Below are 20,398 nucleotides of genomic sequence, written 5' to 3' on the forward strand. Positions count from 1 at the left end.
ATCTTTAATGATGACCTTGATAAGGACATGGAGTGTGACATCAGTGAGTTTGCAGACAGCAGCAAGTTAGGTGGGAGTGTTGATCTGCACCAGGGTATGGAGGCTCTGCAGAGGGACTTGGACGGATTGGATCCATGGGCCAACATTAATGGGATGAGCTTCAACAGGGCCACGTGCCAGGTCCTGCACTTGCAGCACAACAACCCCAAGCAATGCTACAGGCTTGGGGAAGTGTGGCTGGAAAGTTGTCTGTCAGAAAGGGACCTGGGGGGTTCTAATTGACAAGCAGCTGAATATGAGCCAGCAGTGTGCCCAGGTGGCCAAGAAAGCCAATGGCATCCTGGCTTGTATTAGAAACACTGTGGTCAGCAGGAGCAGGGAGGTGATTGTCCCCTTGTACTCAGCTCTGGTGAGGCCACACCTCGAGTATTGTTTTCTGTTTTGGGCACCTTGATAGAAGAAAGAGGCGGAGCTGCTGGAGCCAGTGCAGAGGAGGGCAGCAAAGATGGTGGAGGGTCTGAAGAATAAATCTTATGAAGAGTGACTGAAGGAGCTGGGGATGGTTAGTTTGAAGAAGAAGAGGCTAAGATGAGGCCACACCAATCTCTACAGCTACCTGAAAGTACATTGTAGAGAGGTTGGTGCTGGCCTCTTCTCACAGGTAATTAGCAATAGAACAAGATGGAATTGCTTCAAACTGCAGCACAGTAGACTGGACATTAGGAAAAAAAAATCACAGAAAGAGTGGTCAGATATTGGAATAGGCTGCCCAGGGAGGTGGTTGAGTCACCACCCCTGAGTGTATTTATAGGTCACACAGATGTGGTGCTTGGGGATATGCTTTAGGTGAGCTTTGTAGACTAGGGTCAATGGTTGGACTTGACGATCCCAGGGGGCTTTTCCAGCCTGAACGCTTCTGTGATCTTAGCAATCATGGAGTCTTTTGTGGATTGTACTCCTAGTTAATTGTACACAAAAGAGACAGTATTGCACTCATATATGAACAATTAAACCATCACTAAGACAACTATGCCACTTCGTGCCTTGCTATGTGAATAGTATGATGTGCAGTGTAGCAGCTCCAAAAATAGTTGTTGGGATCTTAAATGTGCTTAGGGTAAGAAACAGACATTAAATATGTTAAATGATGAAAAATTAAATGTTGAAAGCATTCAATGCTTTCCAGAGTGTCTGAAGATTGTTGTTATTGTGGTGGTACCTATTTAAAGATGCCAGTGTTTGGTGAGGAGCATGAAACATCTTTGGGAAAAGAAAAAGTATTTTAATGATGATGATGATGATGATAATAATAATAGTAATAATAATAATAGTAATATTAATAGTAATAGTAGTAGTAGTAATAATAATAATACTAAACCAGGTTGGAAGAGACCTTCAAGATCATCGTGTCCAACCCATCAACCAATCCAACCCACCTAAACAACTAACCCATGGCACCAAGCACCTCATCAAGTCTCCTCCTGAACACCTCCAATGACGGTGACTCCACCACCTCCCAGGGCAGCCCATTCCAATGGGCAATCACTCTCTCTGTGTAGAAACTCTTCCTAACCTCCAGCCTAAACCTCCCCTGTCGCAGCCTGAGACTGTGTCCTCTTGTTCTGTCCTGCCCCTGTACACTGCACTGGTTAGGCCACACCTCGAGTACTGTGTCCAGTTCTGGGCCACTCAGTTTAGGAAGGAGGTTGACTTGCTGGAAGGTGTCCAGAGAAGGGCAACAAAGTTGGTGAGGGGCTTGGAACACAGCCCTGTGAGGAGAGGCTGAGGGAGCTGGGGCTGCTTAGCCTGGAGAAGAGGAGACTCAGGGGTGACGAAGTTGTTAGTTGAGAAAGAGATGCTAATTTGATGTTTAGATGAAGAGATGGTAAGTTTCTGTGCTTTAATAGTTCTAATTCTAGTCATGATAATGACAAAAGTGAAGTGATCCTAATGTAGTACTTCTCTAATGGGTACAAAATTCAATGTCATTTCCATAGCCAGCAATTCAATTAGTCCTAAAAACGTTCTTGTAAGGCATTTGTTCTTTTAGTGTTTCTAAAACTGTGTTGTAGTGGTATGAATTTGTACAGTTATTGTTTTTCTGAAGATGAAGTTTATAACAGTAGGACATTTGGAATATGACTGCAAAAGTACTGCATTTCTACTAGTTTGTGATTGTAGAAGAAACCACTGGGAGCCTCCTAGAGAGCTCTCAGCCCCTGACTTGGACAGCAGCACTCTGAGCTGGGTTAGGAACTGGCTGGAGGCTGAGCCCAGAGAGTGGTGGTGAATGGTGCCACATCCAGCTGGCAGCCAGGCACCAGTGGTGTGCCCCAGGGATCAGTGCTGGGCCCCATCCTGTTCAATATCTTTATTGATGATCTGGACTAAGGGGATTGAGTCCATCATCAGCAAATTTGCAGATGACACCAAGCTGGGGGCAGGAGTTGATCTGTTAGAGGGTAGGAGAGCTCTGCAGAGGGACCTTGCCAGGCTGGGCATATGGGCAGAGTCCAAGGGCATGAGATTTAACACATTTAATTACCAGGTTCTACACATTGGCCACAACAACCCCATGCAGTGCTACAGGCTGGGGTCAGAGTGGCTGGAGAGTGGCCAGGCAGAAAGAGACCTGGGGGTACTGGTTGATGGTAGACTGAATATGAGCCTGCAGTGTGCCCAGGTGTCCAAGAAGGCCAATGGCATCCTGGCCTGCATCAGGAACAGTGTGGCCAGCAGGAGCAGGGAGGTCATTGTGCCCTGTACTCAGCACTGGTTAGGCCACACCTTGAGTCCTGTGTCCAGTTCTGGGGCCCTCAGCCATGTGGGGGTTGGTCTCTTCTCCCAGGCAACCAGCACCAGAACAAGAGGACATAGTCTCAAGCTGTGCCAGGGGAGGTTTAGGCTGGATGTTAGGAAGAAATTCTTCACAGAAAGAGAGATTGGCCATTGGAATGTGCTGCCCAGGGAGGTGGTGGATTCACCATCACTGGAGGTGTTTAGGAAGAGCCTGGATGGGGTGCTTGGTGCCATGGTTTAGTTGATTAGATGGTGTTGGGTTGGACTCGATGATCTCTGAGGTCTTTTCCAACCTGGTTAATTCTATTCTATTCTATTTAAAACCACTTTTATGGTGCAATTAATGTCTGAACCAACCAGAATTTAAGATCATGTGTTGTGAATCCAAATAACTCTGGTGTTGAATGTGGCATAGGTTTATTTTACATGCAAAAAATAACATTTTCCTTTCTGCCTACAAAACATAACAGACACTTCAGCTGTGAGAAAATAATGGAGTGGTTAACAGGATGTGTAAGATCTTTATTCATGGAGGGGAATCTGCACACATTTACATGTAGAAATTGAAGTACAGTTTTGTTTGGTGTCCCCTCCCCCCCCCCCCCCCCCCCCATCTTTATGATGGTAATACTTTAAAGTTTTTTAACTTGATAATATCTTTAATGTGCATACAAGCAAGCTAAGGTTGTCTACATAGGTGCAACTCGATAGAGAATCATAATTTTCAGGCCCTGTGTTCACAGTGAATTACATAAATGATTAATGCATCTTGCTGTGGCTAAAGTTTCATTTGTTTTGTGAGGTATCAGCCAATGGATTTTCCTCACTCCAGCAACATGTCATCAGATACTAGGTTTCCATAGAGAGCTCCACAGTTTGCATACTGTGCCTTTTGGAGCTCATTAGTATCCAGGAAGTACTCAAGCACGAAAGGAAAGCATTGTGTTGTCAAGTTGCTTTTACAGTGTGGCTCATTTGTTCCAGCACATCTTTTCATGAATCAAAGCAGCTTTGGTTGCTGAACAATATGAACATAAGTGAAAAAAGAAAAGATGTAAGTCTGTAATTTGAAAGGATCAAGGGTGAAATACTTGAAAGTGCACTTTTTTTTCTGAAGATGTACTTGAAGGTGTCCAGAGAAGGGCAACAAGGCCTTGAGCACAGCCCTGTGAGGAGAGGCTGAGGGAGCTGGGGTTGTTTAGCCTGGAGAAGAGGAGGCTCAGGGGAGACCTCATTGCCCTCTGCAACTACCTGAAGGGAGGTTATAGCCAGGAAGGGGTTGGTCTCTTCTCCCAGGCAACCAGCACCAGAAAAAGGGGACACAGTCTCAAGCTGCACCAGGGGAAGTTTAGGCTGGAGGTGAGGAGAAAGTTCTTCACTGAGAGAGTTGCTGGCCATTGGAATGTGCTGCCCAAGGAGGTTGTGGAGTCCCCATACCTGGAGGTGTTGAAGAAGGGATTGGATGTGGCACTTGGTGCCATGGTCTAGTCACGAGGTCTGTGGTGACAGGTTGGACTCGATGATCCTCGATGTCTCTTCCAACCTTGGTGATACTGTGATGTATAGTTAATCTATGCCACTAAAAAGAAAAACACTGCCTGTCTTTTATTGTGAATCACAAAATGTCTGGAATTCGACTCAGTCTCTTGTGTTGGCAGTGAATTTAAGACAATGTTACTTAGGACAACCTGATCCAGCAGTGAAGCAGTTATTCTCACAGATACATTTCTGTGCTCCCACTAGCTGTCTAGTCTTTCTAATCCCTTTTCTTTTTCTGCCTTCTCTTCATTTTCCAATTTGTTCTATGTACTCCATCACCATGTTGCACCTTTTTAGAATAGAATAGAATAGACCAGACCAGGTTGGAAGAGACCTTCAAGATCATTGCGTCCAACCCATCAACCAATCCAACACCACCTAAACAACTAACCCATGGCACCAAGCACCCCATCAAGTCTCCTCCTGAACACCTCCAATGATGGTGACTCCACCACCTCCCTGGGCAGCCCATTCCAATGGGCAATCACTCTCTCTATATAGAACTTCTTCCTAACATCCAACCTAAACCTCCCCTGGCACAGCCTGAGACTGTGTCCTCTTGTTCTGGTGCTGGCTGCCTGGGAGAAGAGACCAACCTCTGCCTGACTACAACCTCCCTTCAGGTAGTTGTAGAGAGCAATAAGGTCACCCCTGAGTCTCCTCTTCTCCAGGCTAAGCAACCCCAGCTCCCCCAGTCTCTCCTCACAGGGCTGTGCTCATGGCCTCTCCCCAGCCTTGTTGCCCTTCTCTGGACTCATTCCAGCAAGTCAACCTCCTTCCTAAACTGAGGGGCCCAGAACTGGGCACAGGACTCAACTGGACACAGTACTCTTAACTCATGCTTCCCATTTCCTCACTGGACATCATAAATTTGTGCCTAATTGCCATCTTAATTCTCCCTTCTGTTGGTCCTGGTGTCCTGGTGAATTGCCATTTCTGCCACTACCTCTGTGTTTGACAGGTGCTAGAACTGGAAGTTGCTGAAGAATGAGGATTTTCTGCTTTTGGCTTAGTCTCTAGGCGCAGTAGGGCTAAGACCAATAATTGAAACCCTGGATGTTTTCATTTATCCATGTGCAGACTTGGAAGGGGAGGGAGAATGCCTACTGCCAGCAGAACCTTGGCAGATTTCAAGCTGAGGCTTTTGTCAATCCACAGTATCACAGTATCACAGTATCGCTAAGGTTGGAAGAGACCTCGAGGATCATTGAGTCCAATCTGTCACCACAGACCTCATGACTAGACCATGGCACCAAGTGCCACATCCAATCCCCTCTTGAACACCTCCAGGGATGGGGACTCCACCACCTCCCTGGGCAGCACATTCCAGTGACGAATGACTCTCTCAGTGAAGAACTTTCTCCTCACCTCCAGCCTAAACTTCCTCTGGTGCAGCTTGAGACTGTGTCCTCTTGTTCTGGTGATGGTTGCCTGGGAGAAGAGACCAACCCCTTCCTGGCTACAACCTCCCTTCAGGTAGTTGTAGAGGGCAATGAGGTCTCCCCTGAGCCTCCTCTTCTCCAGGCTAAACAACCCCAGCTCCCTCAGCCTCTCCTCACAGGGCTGTGCTCAAGGCCTCTCCCCAGCCTTGTTGCCCTTCTCTGGACACCTTCAAGTGTCTCAATGTCCTTCTTAAACTGAGGGGCCCAGAACTGGACACAGGACTCAAGGTGTGGCCTAACCAGTGCAGAGTACAGGGGCACAATGACTTCCCTGCTCCTGCTGGCTCCACACTATTCCTAATGCAGGCCAGGGTTCCATTTGCCTTCTTGGCCACCTAGGCACACTGCTGGCTCATGTTTAGGCAGCTGTCAATCAGCACCCCCAGGTCCCTCTCTGTCTGGGAGCTCTCCAGCCACTCTGACCCCAGCCTGTAGCTCTGCATGGGGTTGTTGTGGCCAAAGTGCAGCACCTGACACTTGGACTTGTTGAATGCCATCCTGTTGGACTCTGCCCATCTGTCCAGTCCGTTGAGGTCCCTCTGCAGAGCCCTTCCACCCTCTAACTGGCTAACATCTGCTCCCATCTTGGTATCATCTGCAAATTTGCTGAGGACTGCCTCAATCCCCTCATCCAGATCATCAATGGAGATGTTAAAGAGGATGGGGCCCAGCACTGGGAGGATGGGGCCCAGCACTCCTTATGACAAAAGTTCTGTCTTCTGTTCTTGAACTGCTTGAGCAACTTGTTCATTATTTCTTGTATTTCTAGAACCTCTTTTTTTTTTTGCTGCCCATCTAGAGCCCTATCCCTGCCCAGTCTCCTTTCAAAAAACCCCAAGATGCTTCTTAAATACTCTATTCCCATTGGTTCAGTTTCCTGCATCTTTCCCCAGATTTCTTATGTCTAAAGCCATTTCCTAGTCAATCTTCTCCTTAAGTGGTATCTCTGATGTTGCTACTTAGGTACTGATGGCCTTGGATGATTCTGCTGCTGCAAAAGATGCCTGGTACTCTCTTTTGGTATCTGCTTAATAGCACTTATGTATTCCTTATTTTATATACTTTCCAAGACATGTCAGTCTACTTTGGCTATTTTCCTCCTCCTGATTTTGTTTGTCTCTATTCCACTTAGCTCTTTCTCAGTTTATAAGCAAGTGGCACACATACCAGGGCAAGACTCATTCTGCTTTTTTGCTCACACAGTACACTGCTTCTCAGGGAGCAGCAAGGGCCAGCTGGTCCCTAAGTAAAAGGAGTCAGGACTTCAGCACAAGGCTGGCAGAGGCAATGGTCTCAGTGGGAAGGGCTTGGTCCTTGCCCAGCAGCACTATCTCAAAGCTGGCCATGTCCAGGCACACAAACCTCCATCCCCTTCCAGGAGAGGGTGATGCTCTTAGCTCCCATCTAGTGCTCTCTCACATATTCCATCAAAAATCATCAGCCTTAGCATCTGCTGATAATCTCATGTTTTGCAGAGACCCTGTCTTGTTATGAGGTCCTGTACTCAGAACCTCTTGCTTGTCATGTCAGGCCTCTCTTAGGCTAAAGACTTTTCTGTTCTCTGAAAAGACAATTAAACTTTAACTCAAATTTAGAATAGAATAATAAACCAGGTTGGAAGAGACCTTCAAGATCATCATGTCCAACCCATCAACCAATCCAACACCACCTAAACAACTAACCCATGGCACCAAGCACCGCATCAAGTCTCCTCCTGAACACCTCCAGTGATGGTGACTCCACCACCTCCCCAGGCAGCCCATTCCAATGGCCAATCACTCTCTCTATATAGAACTTCTTCCTAACATCCAGCCTAAACCTCCCCTGGTGCAGCCTGAGACTGTGTCCTCTTGTTCTGGTGCTGCTGCCTGAGAGAAGAGACCAACCTCTGCCTGTCTACAACTTCCCTTCAGGTAGTTGTAGAGAGCAATAAGGTCACCCCTGAGTCTCCTCCTCTCCAGGCTAAGGAGACTGTGTTCTCTTGTTCTGGTGCTGGCTGCCTGAGAGAAGAGACCAACCTCTGCCTGTCTACAACTTCCCTTCAGGTAGTTGTAGAGAGCAATAAGGTCACCCCTGAGTCTCCTCCTCTCCAGGCTAAGCAACCCCAGCTCCCTCGCAGTTGTATCTGGCATAGATACTTTGAACTTGAGTAGTATTTATTAATGATCCATGTTGGTACAACAAGACATTAAAAATTATGTTTCTTTCTGTTTCTTCTAGTGTCTCCTGAAGCAATTGGATTCCTGTCTGCTGTTGGGGTGTTCATTATTCTCATGTTGCTACTTTTCCTGTATATTAATAAGAAGATGTGCTTTGAAAATGTTAGTGGCTTCCCAGATCTCGATTCAGGATACACTACAAGAAAGAATTCACAAGATAAACTTTGTAAGTATCTGAAATACAGTGTACTAAACTTAATTATAAGAACACACCTTTTTAGCAGGATGTGTAGAAATACACAAGTAATCACTTGACTGAAGTGATGAAAGCCTACAGCTTTTCCTGGGACTGTGCAGTATGTGGGAAGGAAGAAACCTTTGTATGCACATGCCACCGAAATGCAGCATCTGTATAACCAGAGCTGACATTTCCTTATGGGAAGATATTTTTCTTGCATTATGAACATGTTTTAAATGTTCCTTAATTATGCATAATTAAATCTTCTCAGGTAAATTTGTGAATGGGATTATTAGGGTTTTGCCTGGCCACTTAAAAGTCAGCCTTTTGGTGAAGGTCTTGCATTTCCTCACCTGGAAAATAATGCTTTCCTTCCTAAACACATGGAAACCAAAGACATCTTACCTCTGACTAGCCAAGGACTTGAAGGATAATGGAAAATGAAATAGTTAGACCTTAAAGAAGATGCTGACAGTTGGTAAAAGAACTGCTTTCTCCTTTTGGGTGGTGGAATTGAATGGGCTCAGTTAGCTGACTTGAGAGGAAGAAACAAGCACCAGAGAACACAATGGGATCGTTGAGATTTTTTTCCTCTTCTGCCTCTTTAAAAGGTGCAGCTAAATTCTTACTTTCACTTTCCTTGGAGGCAGAAAAAAGGAGGTTCCCCCTCTGGAAATGAAATCTGTCATCTTAACTTTCTTTTTGCTACACAACAAGTCCTCATGTTCCAAAAGATCTCACTTTATGTAACAGACAACAAACATTTTGGGGTGAAGAAGGCTCCTTGGTGTGGTTTTTTTGTGCAGCTATTACGTTAAAATCTTGTTCTGGTGTGGCACTGATGGAAGGACATAATTTAAGTGTCTCACAACTTCTTCTTTGCAGGGTAGAATAAAAAAATCAGATGTATTTCCATCTCAAACAGTTGTCTTAGTTTTGAAAGTGATGAATTTTGTTATGGCTAGCTGATGGTGCAGTTAATGAAGGACTGTGGTTTTGCAGGTCGATTGTGACTTCATTTCAAGATTCTTACTTAGCTGCTTTCTTGTTATTTTCAATGCATATTGAATGGAAAGAGCAGAGCTGCAACTTCCCCTTGATAAATATGTTGAATTTGAGATAGGAAAAGCAAATAGCTCAGAAATTGAACTTGGAGAGGTGGAGGTGATCTGCTTGTGAACCAGAGCATCTTTCGGAGCTAAAAGTTGTCGCTGAATAGATTGGACAAATGGCTTTTTTCAGAAACCTCCAGCAAAATCTGAGCCTTCCCTCTGTGTCCTCTCTGGTTGACACACTTAGCAATGCAGTGGATGATCTGACCAGTGTTGTTGGAGAGGTCAGCTACAGCGTAGCTGATTCAGTAACGGAACAGGTGACGAGTATGATAAACGGCCTTTGCGCAGAGGCGGAAAGCTCCAAAAGGCAGAAGGATAAACCTGCGGAAGGAGGAGAAGAACACACACTGCCACTACCTCACTGCCAGGAAATTCATATGAAAGCAAAGAGAGGTGTTGCTGAACACAAAGAGACTCATTCTGATTCGTTAGATGGTAGAAAAAAAGATACAAGTGAAAATGGAGTATCTGACCACGGCATGGACAAAAACCAGTGGCAGGTAAAAGGCACAGATAGTAAGAATTATTTCAGTGATACAGAAGTGCCTCAGGATTTGAAGACTATGGGAGGACCTTTAAAAAGGGAAGCAGTGGGAGGAAATGATGAGTGTTCTGTAAATTCTAAGTCCTCAAAGGATAATAACCTGAAAAGTAATAAATTTGCAATGCAGCAGTCTGTTGAGGAACAAGATGATTGTGTGCATGCGGTGTCAGAGAATGCTAAGAACCACTCGCATGGAAAAATCAAACCGCGGTCATCTGGAGTTGATTTTAAGGATTCTGAAGAGGTGCCCAGTATGAATGTTCCCCAGGTTTTAGGAACAAAACTTGTTGAAGCACAGAAACAAAAATTAGCAGACTCCAGCTTGAAGAAGATGCACAATGACCGTCCCAATTGCATTCGTGAGAAAGGAGAAAATAAATCTGAAGCCTTCTTGGACAGAAAAGGGAAATCCCTATCAAAGGATGGAGACAGTGTGTCAGCTGCACTTACCAAAGCGGGTCACAAGAAAAACACACAGAAATCAGAGAGAGAGCTGTGTCATAAGAAGACAGCAGGAAAAGGTGAGGAGTCCGTCAGCAAACTGCATTCTTCGATCTTTCCTGAGACTTTTGATCCTTACTACTTTTTCCTCACCTAATCTACACATTTATTAGTAGTGATGCCTATGGATAAAAGTAGGCCTGTGTGGTCAGTGCTCCATTCTTCAACTCTGTTGCTATTTCTTGGAAGTTAATTACTTTTAGCAGCATTACTTAAAGGAACTGATTAACAAATGCCTTGCCTCTTCTTTCTTTCTTTTCTTTTTCTACATACAGGATTTGTTATCCTCTCTGCAGTGCCTTGTGTGGTTTCTCTTGAAAATTATGAACCAATTAATGCTGGAAATGAGCTCTTATTCTGCAAAAGTTGTTTTGATTTTGTGTATTATGAAAGCATTGCATAAAATGTGATAGAGTAGAATAGAATATTTTAGAATAGAATAGAATAGAATAGAATAGAATAGAATAGAATAGAATAGAATAGAATAGAATAGAATAGAATAGAATAGAATAGAATTAACCAGGTTGGAAGAGACCTTCAAGATCATCGCGCCCAACCCATCATCCAACACCATCTAATCAACTAAACCATGGCACCATGATCAAGAAAAAAACATAACTTCTGTTACATTTGCATTCTAGTAGATCTTCAGAGTGTATTTACTGGGTTATGTAAGAATGATTTCAAGAGATAAAACTCAGTGAGAAGTGGCAATGAAGTGGTTTTAAGCCTAGAAATGAATGAGGCTTGTCTTGAATTTGCCATCTTGCAAAGCAAACCTGGCTATTGTTGATAGGGATGCTGCATGTGTCATCTTCAACATCCATGCTGAAACAATATGCCAGCAGAACTGCAGCTCTTTGTGAGGAAGAAGTGAAACCTTGCATTTTTACCCAATTGTTTTGAAGGCTTTGTAGTGAATTTTTAGGAGGCAACACAGGCTTCTCTGGAGATGTTCTTTCCATAGAGAAATTAATTCTATCCTAATAGATTTGGTTTTTCTTTCCCCCTCCCCACTGTGTGTATTCTCCATGAGCTGCAAATTTCAGTTGGGGTTTTGTTGTGTTGTTTCTTTTAAAATTTGATTTAGGAGGTGGTTTCCATAGTTGCATGATAAACAATGATTTATTATTTTTTTTTTCACGTGCTACAATGTTTGTGAAGTTTATTCTCCATCAAAAAAAGGCATTGCAGGTCCCATCATAAGCAAATTAATAGCTTTTCATAGGTTAATAACTATATATCATAGTATCATAGTATCAGTCAGGGTTGGAAGGGACCACAAGGATCATCTAGTTCCAACCCCCCTGCCATGGGCAGGGACACCCCACACTACATCAGGCTGGCCACAGCCTCAGCCAGCCTGGGCTTAAACACCTCCAGGGATGGGGCCTTAACCATCTCCTTGGACAACCTATTCCAGGGCTTCACCACTCTCATGGGGAAGAACTTCCTCCTCCCCTCCAGCCTGAATCTCCCCACCTCCAGCTTCATTCTATCCCCCCTACTCCTATCACTGCCTGAGATCCTGAGCAGTCCCTCCCCAGCCTTCCTGTAGCCCCCTTCAGATACTGGAAGGCCACAATGAGGTAATCTGGGAACCTTCTCTTCTCCAGACTGAACAGCCCCAACTCCTTCAGTCTGTCCTCACAGGAGAGGTGCTCCAGCCCTCTGCTCATCCTCCTGGCCCTTCTCTGGACACCTTCCAGCACCTCCAGATCCCTCTTGGAATAGGGGCTCCAGACCTGGAGGCAGTACTCCAGGTGGGGTCTCCCCAGAGCTGAGTAGAGGGGCAGAATCACCTCCCTTCCCCTGCTGGCCACACTTCTCCTGATGCAGCCCAGGATATGACCTAATATAGTATCTGTGAATACATTTCTTCTGGTGATGCATGATGCATCTAATACTGGTGTCTGGCACTATGTTTTGATATGCCCTGTTTTAATTATAGGTGTGAAAATCTGTAAAAGTGGCCTAGATAGGAGGTTTCAACCTGATGATAGCCATAAGTGATAGGAGATTTTACTCTGTGTAACCAGGAGGGAAGGCTTCTTTTTCTGGGCAGCTTCTTGCAGTGAATCTGCTACCCAGAGTAAGGTGTGATATTCTAAATAAAAGACTGGTGAAATTGAACTTGCTTTATAGCCATCCATACAAGGAGAAGAGGCATATCTAATAGACTTGAATTTAAATTGATAGCCTAGAGCTGGAAGATCCAGTTGCTCATTAGCAGTCTTTTAAGCCACCATAAACACTAAGATTATGTACACATTGCATGTAGAGCTGGTAGCACCCTCTGCAGTTAAGGCTTCTCCATCATTTTCCATTTCAAGACCTTATTTTCAGTTTCCTGAAACTGTGTGCCAATTTTGAGACACTTAGGATCAAATTTGGCATACTGTCTCTCAGAGACCTTTTGGGTTTCATTTGGTTTTGTTTTGTTTTGTTTTTAAAGCTCTGTTTCAAAATCCTTAGCTGTTTCCAGGAGTATAGTATGGGAAAAACTTGCTAGTTATCTGTGCAAAAAAATAAGTGTATTTCACACCTGCTTCACTAAGGTGCTTTGTCATCTTTGTATGTTAGAATATGCACTTGAAATGTGGGAGAGCACTTTTCCCATGTCAGAGATGCCCCTGTGCCTCTGTGAGAGAACAGATCTAAGTTGGACTCAGTTGTAAATCGTTGCAAACTTTGCCTTTCAAAAGTCATAGTAAACACTTCTCATGATTTGCTTGTTATGTTCACTGGTCATCCCATTTGCACTCATGCTTCCTTGTAGGGGTTGGAGAAAAGAGGAGGTGTTGTCCTGCTTTTCATACTTGCAGTGTCTGAAGGACAGTGGAAGTTTGAACACAAACGTGACAGTTAACGTGGCTTATGTGACAACAAACTTCATGAGCAAATGTGGCAAGATGGAAGTGGTAAAGTAGGATTTGAAGTATGATGAGTGGAAGCTATGGAGAGAACTGTTAATAGGAAAGTGGAGAGGCTAAGAGTGAAAGATTAAGCTTACAGGAGTAGTTGGTTAGGTGCAAGTAAAGAGGAACTGTGATCGAGTAGGCAAAGAGAATAAAGAGGAAATCCTCATAAGAGACCTGAATTGGGTGCTTGGAGCAGGAACCTGGAGTATGGGGCTGGGAGACAAGATTCAACTTGCATAAATGTGACTTTGCAAGAGATTTCTTACCTAAACTTGCAGCACAGGCTTTTCTTTTCTGTATGAGTACCAAGGAGAAACAGAGATCTATGGCAAGTGATTTTACTCATCTGCTCTAGAGGCTTATTGAAAACTGGGAATGATGGACCTCTGTGGCAGGAAGATTCCTAGGTGGCTGACATTAGTTGAGTTACTTTATTTATGAATTACTGTATTTTGAGTAAGATTAATCCCTCCTTTAGTCAGAATATCCAGGCAGAGAGGAGTGAGACTAATGGGTGTGGAAACAGAACTAAAGCTAAAGACAGGGATGGGACAAGGAGGGGTGAAGTGGTTGAGTGTGGCTGGGTAACATGTTAGACAATACTCCCTTGTGGAATTCAGGAGTGAAAAACAGCATTGTGGTCATCTCAGGGCTCTGTTGGTAAGGGAAATCCATTGGCAAATCACAGAACTTGCTCACAGAGTAGTGCTATTATTGATCTTCATTGAGTTTACATGAACTCTTTTAATGCCTGTTAAAGTTTGAGATCTACAGAACCCTTCTGCATGGCATGTTAAATTTGGGCAGAATCCACATGAGCTTTGGAAAAGGGAGGAGGAAGCTTTCCTTTTACAGCAACAAATATGCTGAATCTTTGACTTGTGGGAGGAAGTTATACTTGAGATGTAGTTGGAAAATGTTTGCCACAGGAGTGGGCATTACAGAAAAACCAGTATAAGAGAATTAGCTAGGTAGGCTCCTCTGTGGAATTTTTGCTACTGCCAGATATGTGCAGTGAGAATCTGCATTCAATTACTGAGGTAGGGGCTGTTTATTTTAATGTAAATGAAATTGTGCATGCAAACATCTTTCACTAGCATTTTCCCATTTGTTGATGTAGGCTGAGCCACTCCTGACACCAGTATCCTGAGACGATTGTGTTGTAGGCTTCTCTTTGCAAATCACTTTCATCCCTGTGTTACACTGCATGCTCACAGCCAAAATCAGCTGAGAATGGAGGATCAGGAGCTGCCTTTTTGGTACATTAGGTATCCAAGTGTAAGGTTCCAGCAGTGTTGGATTTACCTTCCTCATTTTAAACGTTGTCGTCCTTAATGAAGGGTTTTAAGAAGTTCAGTCTTGGCTGCCCTGGATAAATTGATCCATTCTCTGTTGGATTAAGGTTTTTGGAATGATTTTTCTAGAAAGTGAAAACAGTTCTCACCAATCACAAAATCACATCATACTTACAGTTACAGCTGGGTGGTATTTTAACAACACTGCAGACATTCTGATTGAAATAACTTGAATATATTCACTGATAACCTCTTATGGTTATTTTCTTGTATCCTGTTTTGAGCTGTAGTCGATTTGCTTTATTTTATTCAAACAGACAACTCTTATATGAGTAAAGACCAGCATGGTTCATCATCTGAGAGTGAAGATGAAGCACTGGGTAAATATCATGAGACCTTGTCTAGGACCCAGAGTTCCAGGCTGCCAGTGGTGGATGGCAGACAGCAAAAAAACTATATATGGGAAACCAGACAAAAATATAGTCCCCTGTCTGCAGAATATGATGGATACAGTAGTGAAGCCTCAATAGATGAAGGTAAGAGTGATTTAAAAGCATTACTTTTATTCCAGATTTCAGAGTTCTGTTCTGGATAAAGCAGGTCCTGGACCAGGACAGCTTGACTTGCAAGTGGTCAGCGTCTGCAAGAAATATCCAGGTCACTTTCATGTTTGTGCATGCTTCAAAAAACAAAAGGCACAGACTTGTGCACATTCTTGGGGCAATACTCCAAATAATATACCTTGTCATATGAAGTATCACATCACTTGTATCATCAGTCATTTTAATTTGGGGGTGATTTGAACTGCTTGGATGTAGGAAGGAAGCGTGGCAACGCTTGATGAATTCTGTGGTGTTATAAATACAAAGAATACGTGTTATTCCTCTATTGATAAGGTGTGATAACAGCAAAACAAAGGGAATTGATTATTGGTGGTGCTGCATAGTACATTACAGTGTACTCTATCTACTCTTGAAGTCACAGAAAGACTGCTACTACTACTAAAGATGAGATAAGGCAATTTTTGCACGACGTTAAAAGCTGGATGTAAGCAATGGATATTTTGTGGTGTGTATTTCTTGGGTTTGTGCTATATATTTCTTGATCAGGGTGCTCACCTCACATAGAGGCTGAGAATTCTCTTCTCAGGAATGCTTTTTGTGCTTGAAAATAGCTGTATGTGGAGACTGTAGCCATTTTCTAGCGTGAAAAGTGATCTTTTCTTCAAGTTACCTAGAAGTAAGATTCTAGCATAGATGCTGGCTCACAGTAGAATAGAATAGAATAGAATAGAATAGAATAGAATAGAATAGAATGGAATGGAATGGAATGGAATGGAATGGAATGGAATGGAATAGAATAATAGAATGGAATGGAATGGAATGGAATGGAATGGAATGGAATGGAATGGAATGGAATGGAACAGAACAGAATAGAATAGAACAGAATAGACCAGGTTGGAAGAGACCTTCAAGATCATGGCGTCCAACCTATCATCCAACACCACCTAATCAACTAACCCATGCAACCAAGCACCCTGTCAAGTCTGCTCCTGAACACCTCCAGTGATGGCAATTATTTGCTGGTTTCCCTTTCTACAAAAGCTTTCCCAGTGATTGATATTTCCTAACAATCTCATATTTTCTAACTGGATACATGTAAATGGAAATACATCTGTACTTGAATAAATTCACATTCTCTACTGTGTGATAGAATTCAGTTATACAAGTTATGCATTAAATTTGAAATTAGTGCATGCTTACTCATGATTCCAAATTAAGACACAAAGGACATGAAAGGCATGAAATGAATTGCAGTGTAAGGGAATTCTGCTCTGATCATCAGAGATTTAGATTCTTTACCTTGCTGTTAAGTTGTAGGAAGGCTGAGAGTCCAAGTTCCAACAAATAGGGGGGAAGATGCAGAGGAGAAGGACAACAAGGAAGAGGGATGATGGAAGTCTCATGTTTGGGGTTTATATCTTCTGGGACCTATCAACTGTGTTGGGGGAGAAACTGTGAAAGACAAGAGACTAATTTTTTTGTATGGCTTAATGTCACTGTTAGTAAAGACATATTAACAGGAGATGGAAAGACCAATTGTATTTATTAGCAAATAATATCAGATGCAAATTATACTCTATTCAGATACCTAGAATAATGTATTTCTCTCTTTTCAAACTGTTGAGGCCAGTTGTTGAAATAGTCATAGGATAATTCTTGTTGGAAGGAACATGTGACATTCCTCTTTCTGTCTCACAATTATTCTTTCTACTTGATTGATCTTGTTAGTGAAAAGTTCTCAGTTCATCTGAGCTTTTTACTTTGGCCCTGTAAGATCTAAGCTCCAGAGTCATTGTCCTAGCCTGTATCCAGTTGCTTGGTTGTTTTCATTTGTCTGGTTTGGGGTTTTCTATTAATAATTGTTTTGGAATAGAATAGAATTAACCAGGTTGGAAAAGACCTCAGAGATCATCAAGTCCAACCTATCACCCAACACCATCTGATCAACTAAACCTTGGCACCAAGTGCCTCATCCGGGCTCTTTCTAAACACCTCCAGTGATGGTGACTCCACCACCTCCCTGGGCAGCACATTCCAATGGCCAATCTCTCTTTCTGTGAAGAACTTCTTCCTAACATCCAGCCTAAACCTCCCCTGGTGCAGCCTGAGACTGTGTCCTCTTGTTCTGGTGCTGGATGCTTTATCATCCTGTCAGATCAAAATTGTTGTGGAGTTCAAGTATTGCATCACAGAAGCTACAGTTGTTGCCACCCTCCTCCTTTTCAGTTTTTTTCATTTAATGCTAAAGATACCTGTGACCAGCTGCTATCCCTTCTCCACACTCTTTGCATTCATGAAGCTTGCAGGATGTGAAGCTCATTTTTGTATGTGTATACACAAATTCACTCTAGAATTCGCATACAAATTTGGTGAGGCCACACGGCGAGTGTTGTGTTCACTGGAAGAGGGACACTGAGGTTCTGGAGCGTGTCCAGAGAAGGGCAGTGAGGCTTGAGAAGGGCAATGAAGCTTGTGAAGGGCCTGGAGCACATGGCCTTTGAGGAGTGTCTGAGGAAGCTGGGGTTGTTCAGTCTGGAGGAAGCTGAGGGGTGACCTCATCACTCTCTACAACTCCCTGAAGGAAGGTTGGAACAAGGAGTGGGTCAGCATCTCCTTGGTGTCAGGCATCTGGGACAGGTTTCAGGCTGGATGCTAGGAAATACTGTTTCACAGGGAGGGTTATCAAACATTGGAATGGTCTGCCTGGGGCTGTGGTGGAGTCACCATCCCTGGAGGTGTTTAAGCAGTGTGTGGAGCTGGTCCTTAGGGGCATGGTTTGGTGTTGATCCTTGAGTGCTGGTTCAAAGGTTGGACTGGATGATCTTTGAGGTCTTTTCCAACCAGGTATTTTCTGTGATTCTGTTAATTTATTGTAATGAAAGAACTGTCAAGGTTTGGAACAAACCTCTTCAAGCAAGAAGTAGCAAAACACTTTAACTTAGAAAATTGTAAGTTTTTTACCACATACCTCTACTTGCAAAAATACTCTAAATCATTAGAGTCAGTATATTGCTTTTGGTGCTGCTTGTGAGAGCATTCTCTGCCCACAAGGAGAGGAAAATCAGCAATGTGATTGATTTGGTAGCCTGCAATCATTCTGTGGACTTGTGCAAAATTCTGGCAAATTAGTGATGATTTAGTATCATTGTTGTAATCCATTAATGTCAATAAAATTACTTTCAGTGCTCTTAGAAGAGTTTTGATGGGGCTTTGAGTAACCTGGTATAGTGGAAGGTGTCCCTGGCCATGGCAGAGGGTAGAATAGAGAGGAATAGAATAGAATAGAATAGAATAGAATAGAATAGAATAGAATAGAATAGAATAGAATAGAATAGAATAGAATAGAATAGAATAGAATAGAATAGAATAGAATAGAATAGAATTAACCAGGTTGGAAAAGACCCCAGAGATCACCAACTCCAACCTATCACCCAACACCATCTAATCAAGTAAACTATGGCACCAAGTGCCTCATCCAGTCTCCTCTTAAACACCTCAAGTGATGGTGACTCCACCACCTCCCTGGGCAGCACATTCCAATGGCCAATAATTCTTTCTGTGAAGAATTTCTTCCTAACACCCAGCCTAAACCTCCCCTGGCACAGCTTGAGACTGTGTCCTCTTGTTCTGGTGCTGGTTGCCTGGGAGAAGAGACCAACCCCCATCTGGCTACAATTTCCCTTTAGGTAGTTGTAGAGGGCAATGAGGTCTCCCCTGAGCCTCCTCTTCTCCAGGCTAAAAAACCCCAGCTCCCTCAGCCTCTCCTCACAGAGCTGTGCTCAAGGCCTCTCCCCAGCTTTGTTGCCCTTCTCTGGACACCTTCAAGTGTCTCAACATCTTTCCTAAACTGAGGGGCCCAGAACTGGACACAGGGCTCAAGGTGTGGCCTAACCAGTGCTGAGTACAGGGCACAATGACCTCCCTGCTCCTGCTGGCCACACTGTTCCTGATGCAGCCCAGGATGCCATTGACCTTCTTGGCCACCTAGGTACACTGTTGGCTCATGTTCAGCCTGTTATCAACCAGTACCCCCAGGTCCCTTTCTGCCTGGCTGCTCTCCAGCCACTCTGACCCCAGCCTGTAGCACTGCATGGTATAGAAGTAGATGATCTTTAAGGTCCTTTCCTATTCAAACCTTTCTATGACTGTGATTCTGTATAAGTATGTGCCATGGGAAGGGATTGACAACTGATTTTTCACTTTTCAGTGACCTGAAGGTGGCACAAGAGAATACTTAGTGTTAGGACTTTGTGTGTTCCTCCACATAAAAGAAAATAAATCTTTGTGCAATGGTAAAAATCTGTTAGAGAAGAAGAGTGAGTGTGCCTTGTCCTGTTATGATCACTACACAGGGCAAACTGCCCAACCTAGGACTTTGATGAAAAGAGGAAGTATAAACTCCATGATGAAAACCTGCAGTCAAAACTAAATGAGATTGGCTATCAGTACCTAACAGTTCATCTGTTTGCAGAGAAACACTTCACTGAACAGGTGATGTTAAACAGCTCTGATTCCAAGTGGAGAGCATCAATACTCTAGATGTTTCAGTGCAATTTTTAATAATTTACTTTACTGTTGCTTAAACTTGCAAAATATTCTGTGGAAGGCTTCATGCTGTAGGAATCCTGACTTTTTTATTCATTAAATACTTTCTAGTTATTGTGGGAGGTATAAAGCAAATGCTGGAATGGAATGGAATGGAATGGAATGGAATGGAATGGAATGGAATGGAATGGAATAGAATAGAATAGAATAGAATAGAATAGAATAGAATAGAATAGAATAGAATAGAATAGGAATAGAATAGGAATGGAATAGAATAGAATTAACTGGATTGGAAAAGACCTTTGAGATCATTGAGTCCAACCTATCACCCAACACCATCTAATCAACTCAACCATGGCACCAAGCACCCCATCCAGTCTCTTCCTAAACACCTCCAGTGATGGTGACTCCACCACCTCCCTGGGCAGCACATTCCAATGGCCAATCTCTCTTTCTGTAAAGAATTTCTTCCTAACATCCAGCCTAAACCTCCCCTGGCACAGCTTGAGACTGTGTCCTCTTGTTCTGGTGCTGGTTGCCTGGGAGAAGAGACCAACCCCCGCCTAGCTACAACCTCCCTTCCAAAGCATCTGTATTGGACAGGGGAGGAAGCAGAGTGTTCCTATCTACTTTATTTACTATGCAAAACTATTGCCTTTTTGTGCTTCTGTTGTTTTACATGTCCTTTATAATTTCTATTTCTAAGCCTGAAACATTTCATCTGTTCTTTCAGCTTA

At 43.4% G+C, this 20,398-nt stretch overlaps 1 protein-coding gene across 5 annotated transcripts in view; it reads left to right on the forward strand.

The window, feature by feature from the left end:
• SYT14 (synaptotagmin 14) overlaps positions 1-20,398 on the forward strand; it is a 129,856-nt gene that overhangs the window by 45,602 nt on the left and 63,856 nt on the right. For 2 of the 5 annotated variants that reach the window (XM_068165114.1, XM_068165111.1), the window contains exons 3-4: positions 8,001-8,165; positions 14,871-15,089. In XM_068165114.1, the coding sequence (XP_068021215.1) occupies positions 8,001-8,165; positions 14,871-15,089 (384 nt within the window). Of the gene's footprint in view, positions 1-8,000; positions 8,166-9,230; positions 10,358-14,870; positions 15,090-20,398 lie in introns of those variants that run through there. The other 3 variants (XM_068165109.1, XM_068165112.1, XM_068165110.1) reach the window with 3 other exon arrangements.

This window comes from Melanerpes formicivorus, unplaced genomic scaffold (genome assembly GCF_026170545.1).
Source record: "Melanerpes formicivorus ecotype bairdi unplaced genomic scaffold, bMelFor1.0.p_v2 SCAF_84, whole genome shotgun sequence".
Lineage (NCBI taxonomy): Eukaryota > Metazoa > Chordata > Aves > Piciformes > Picidae > Melanerpes > Melanerpes formicivorus.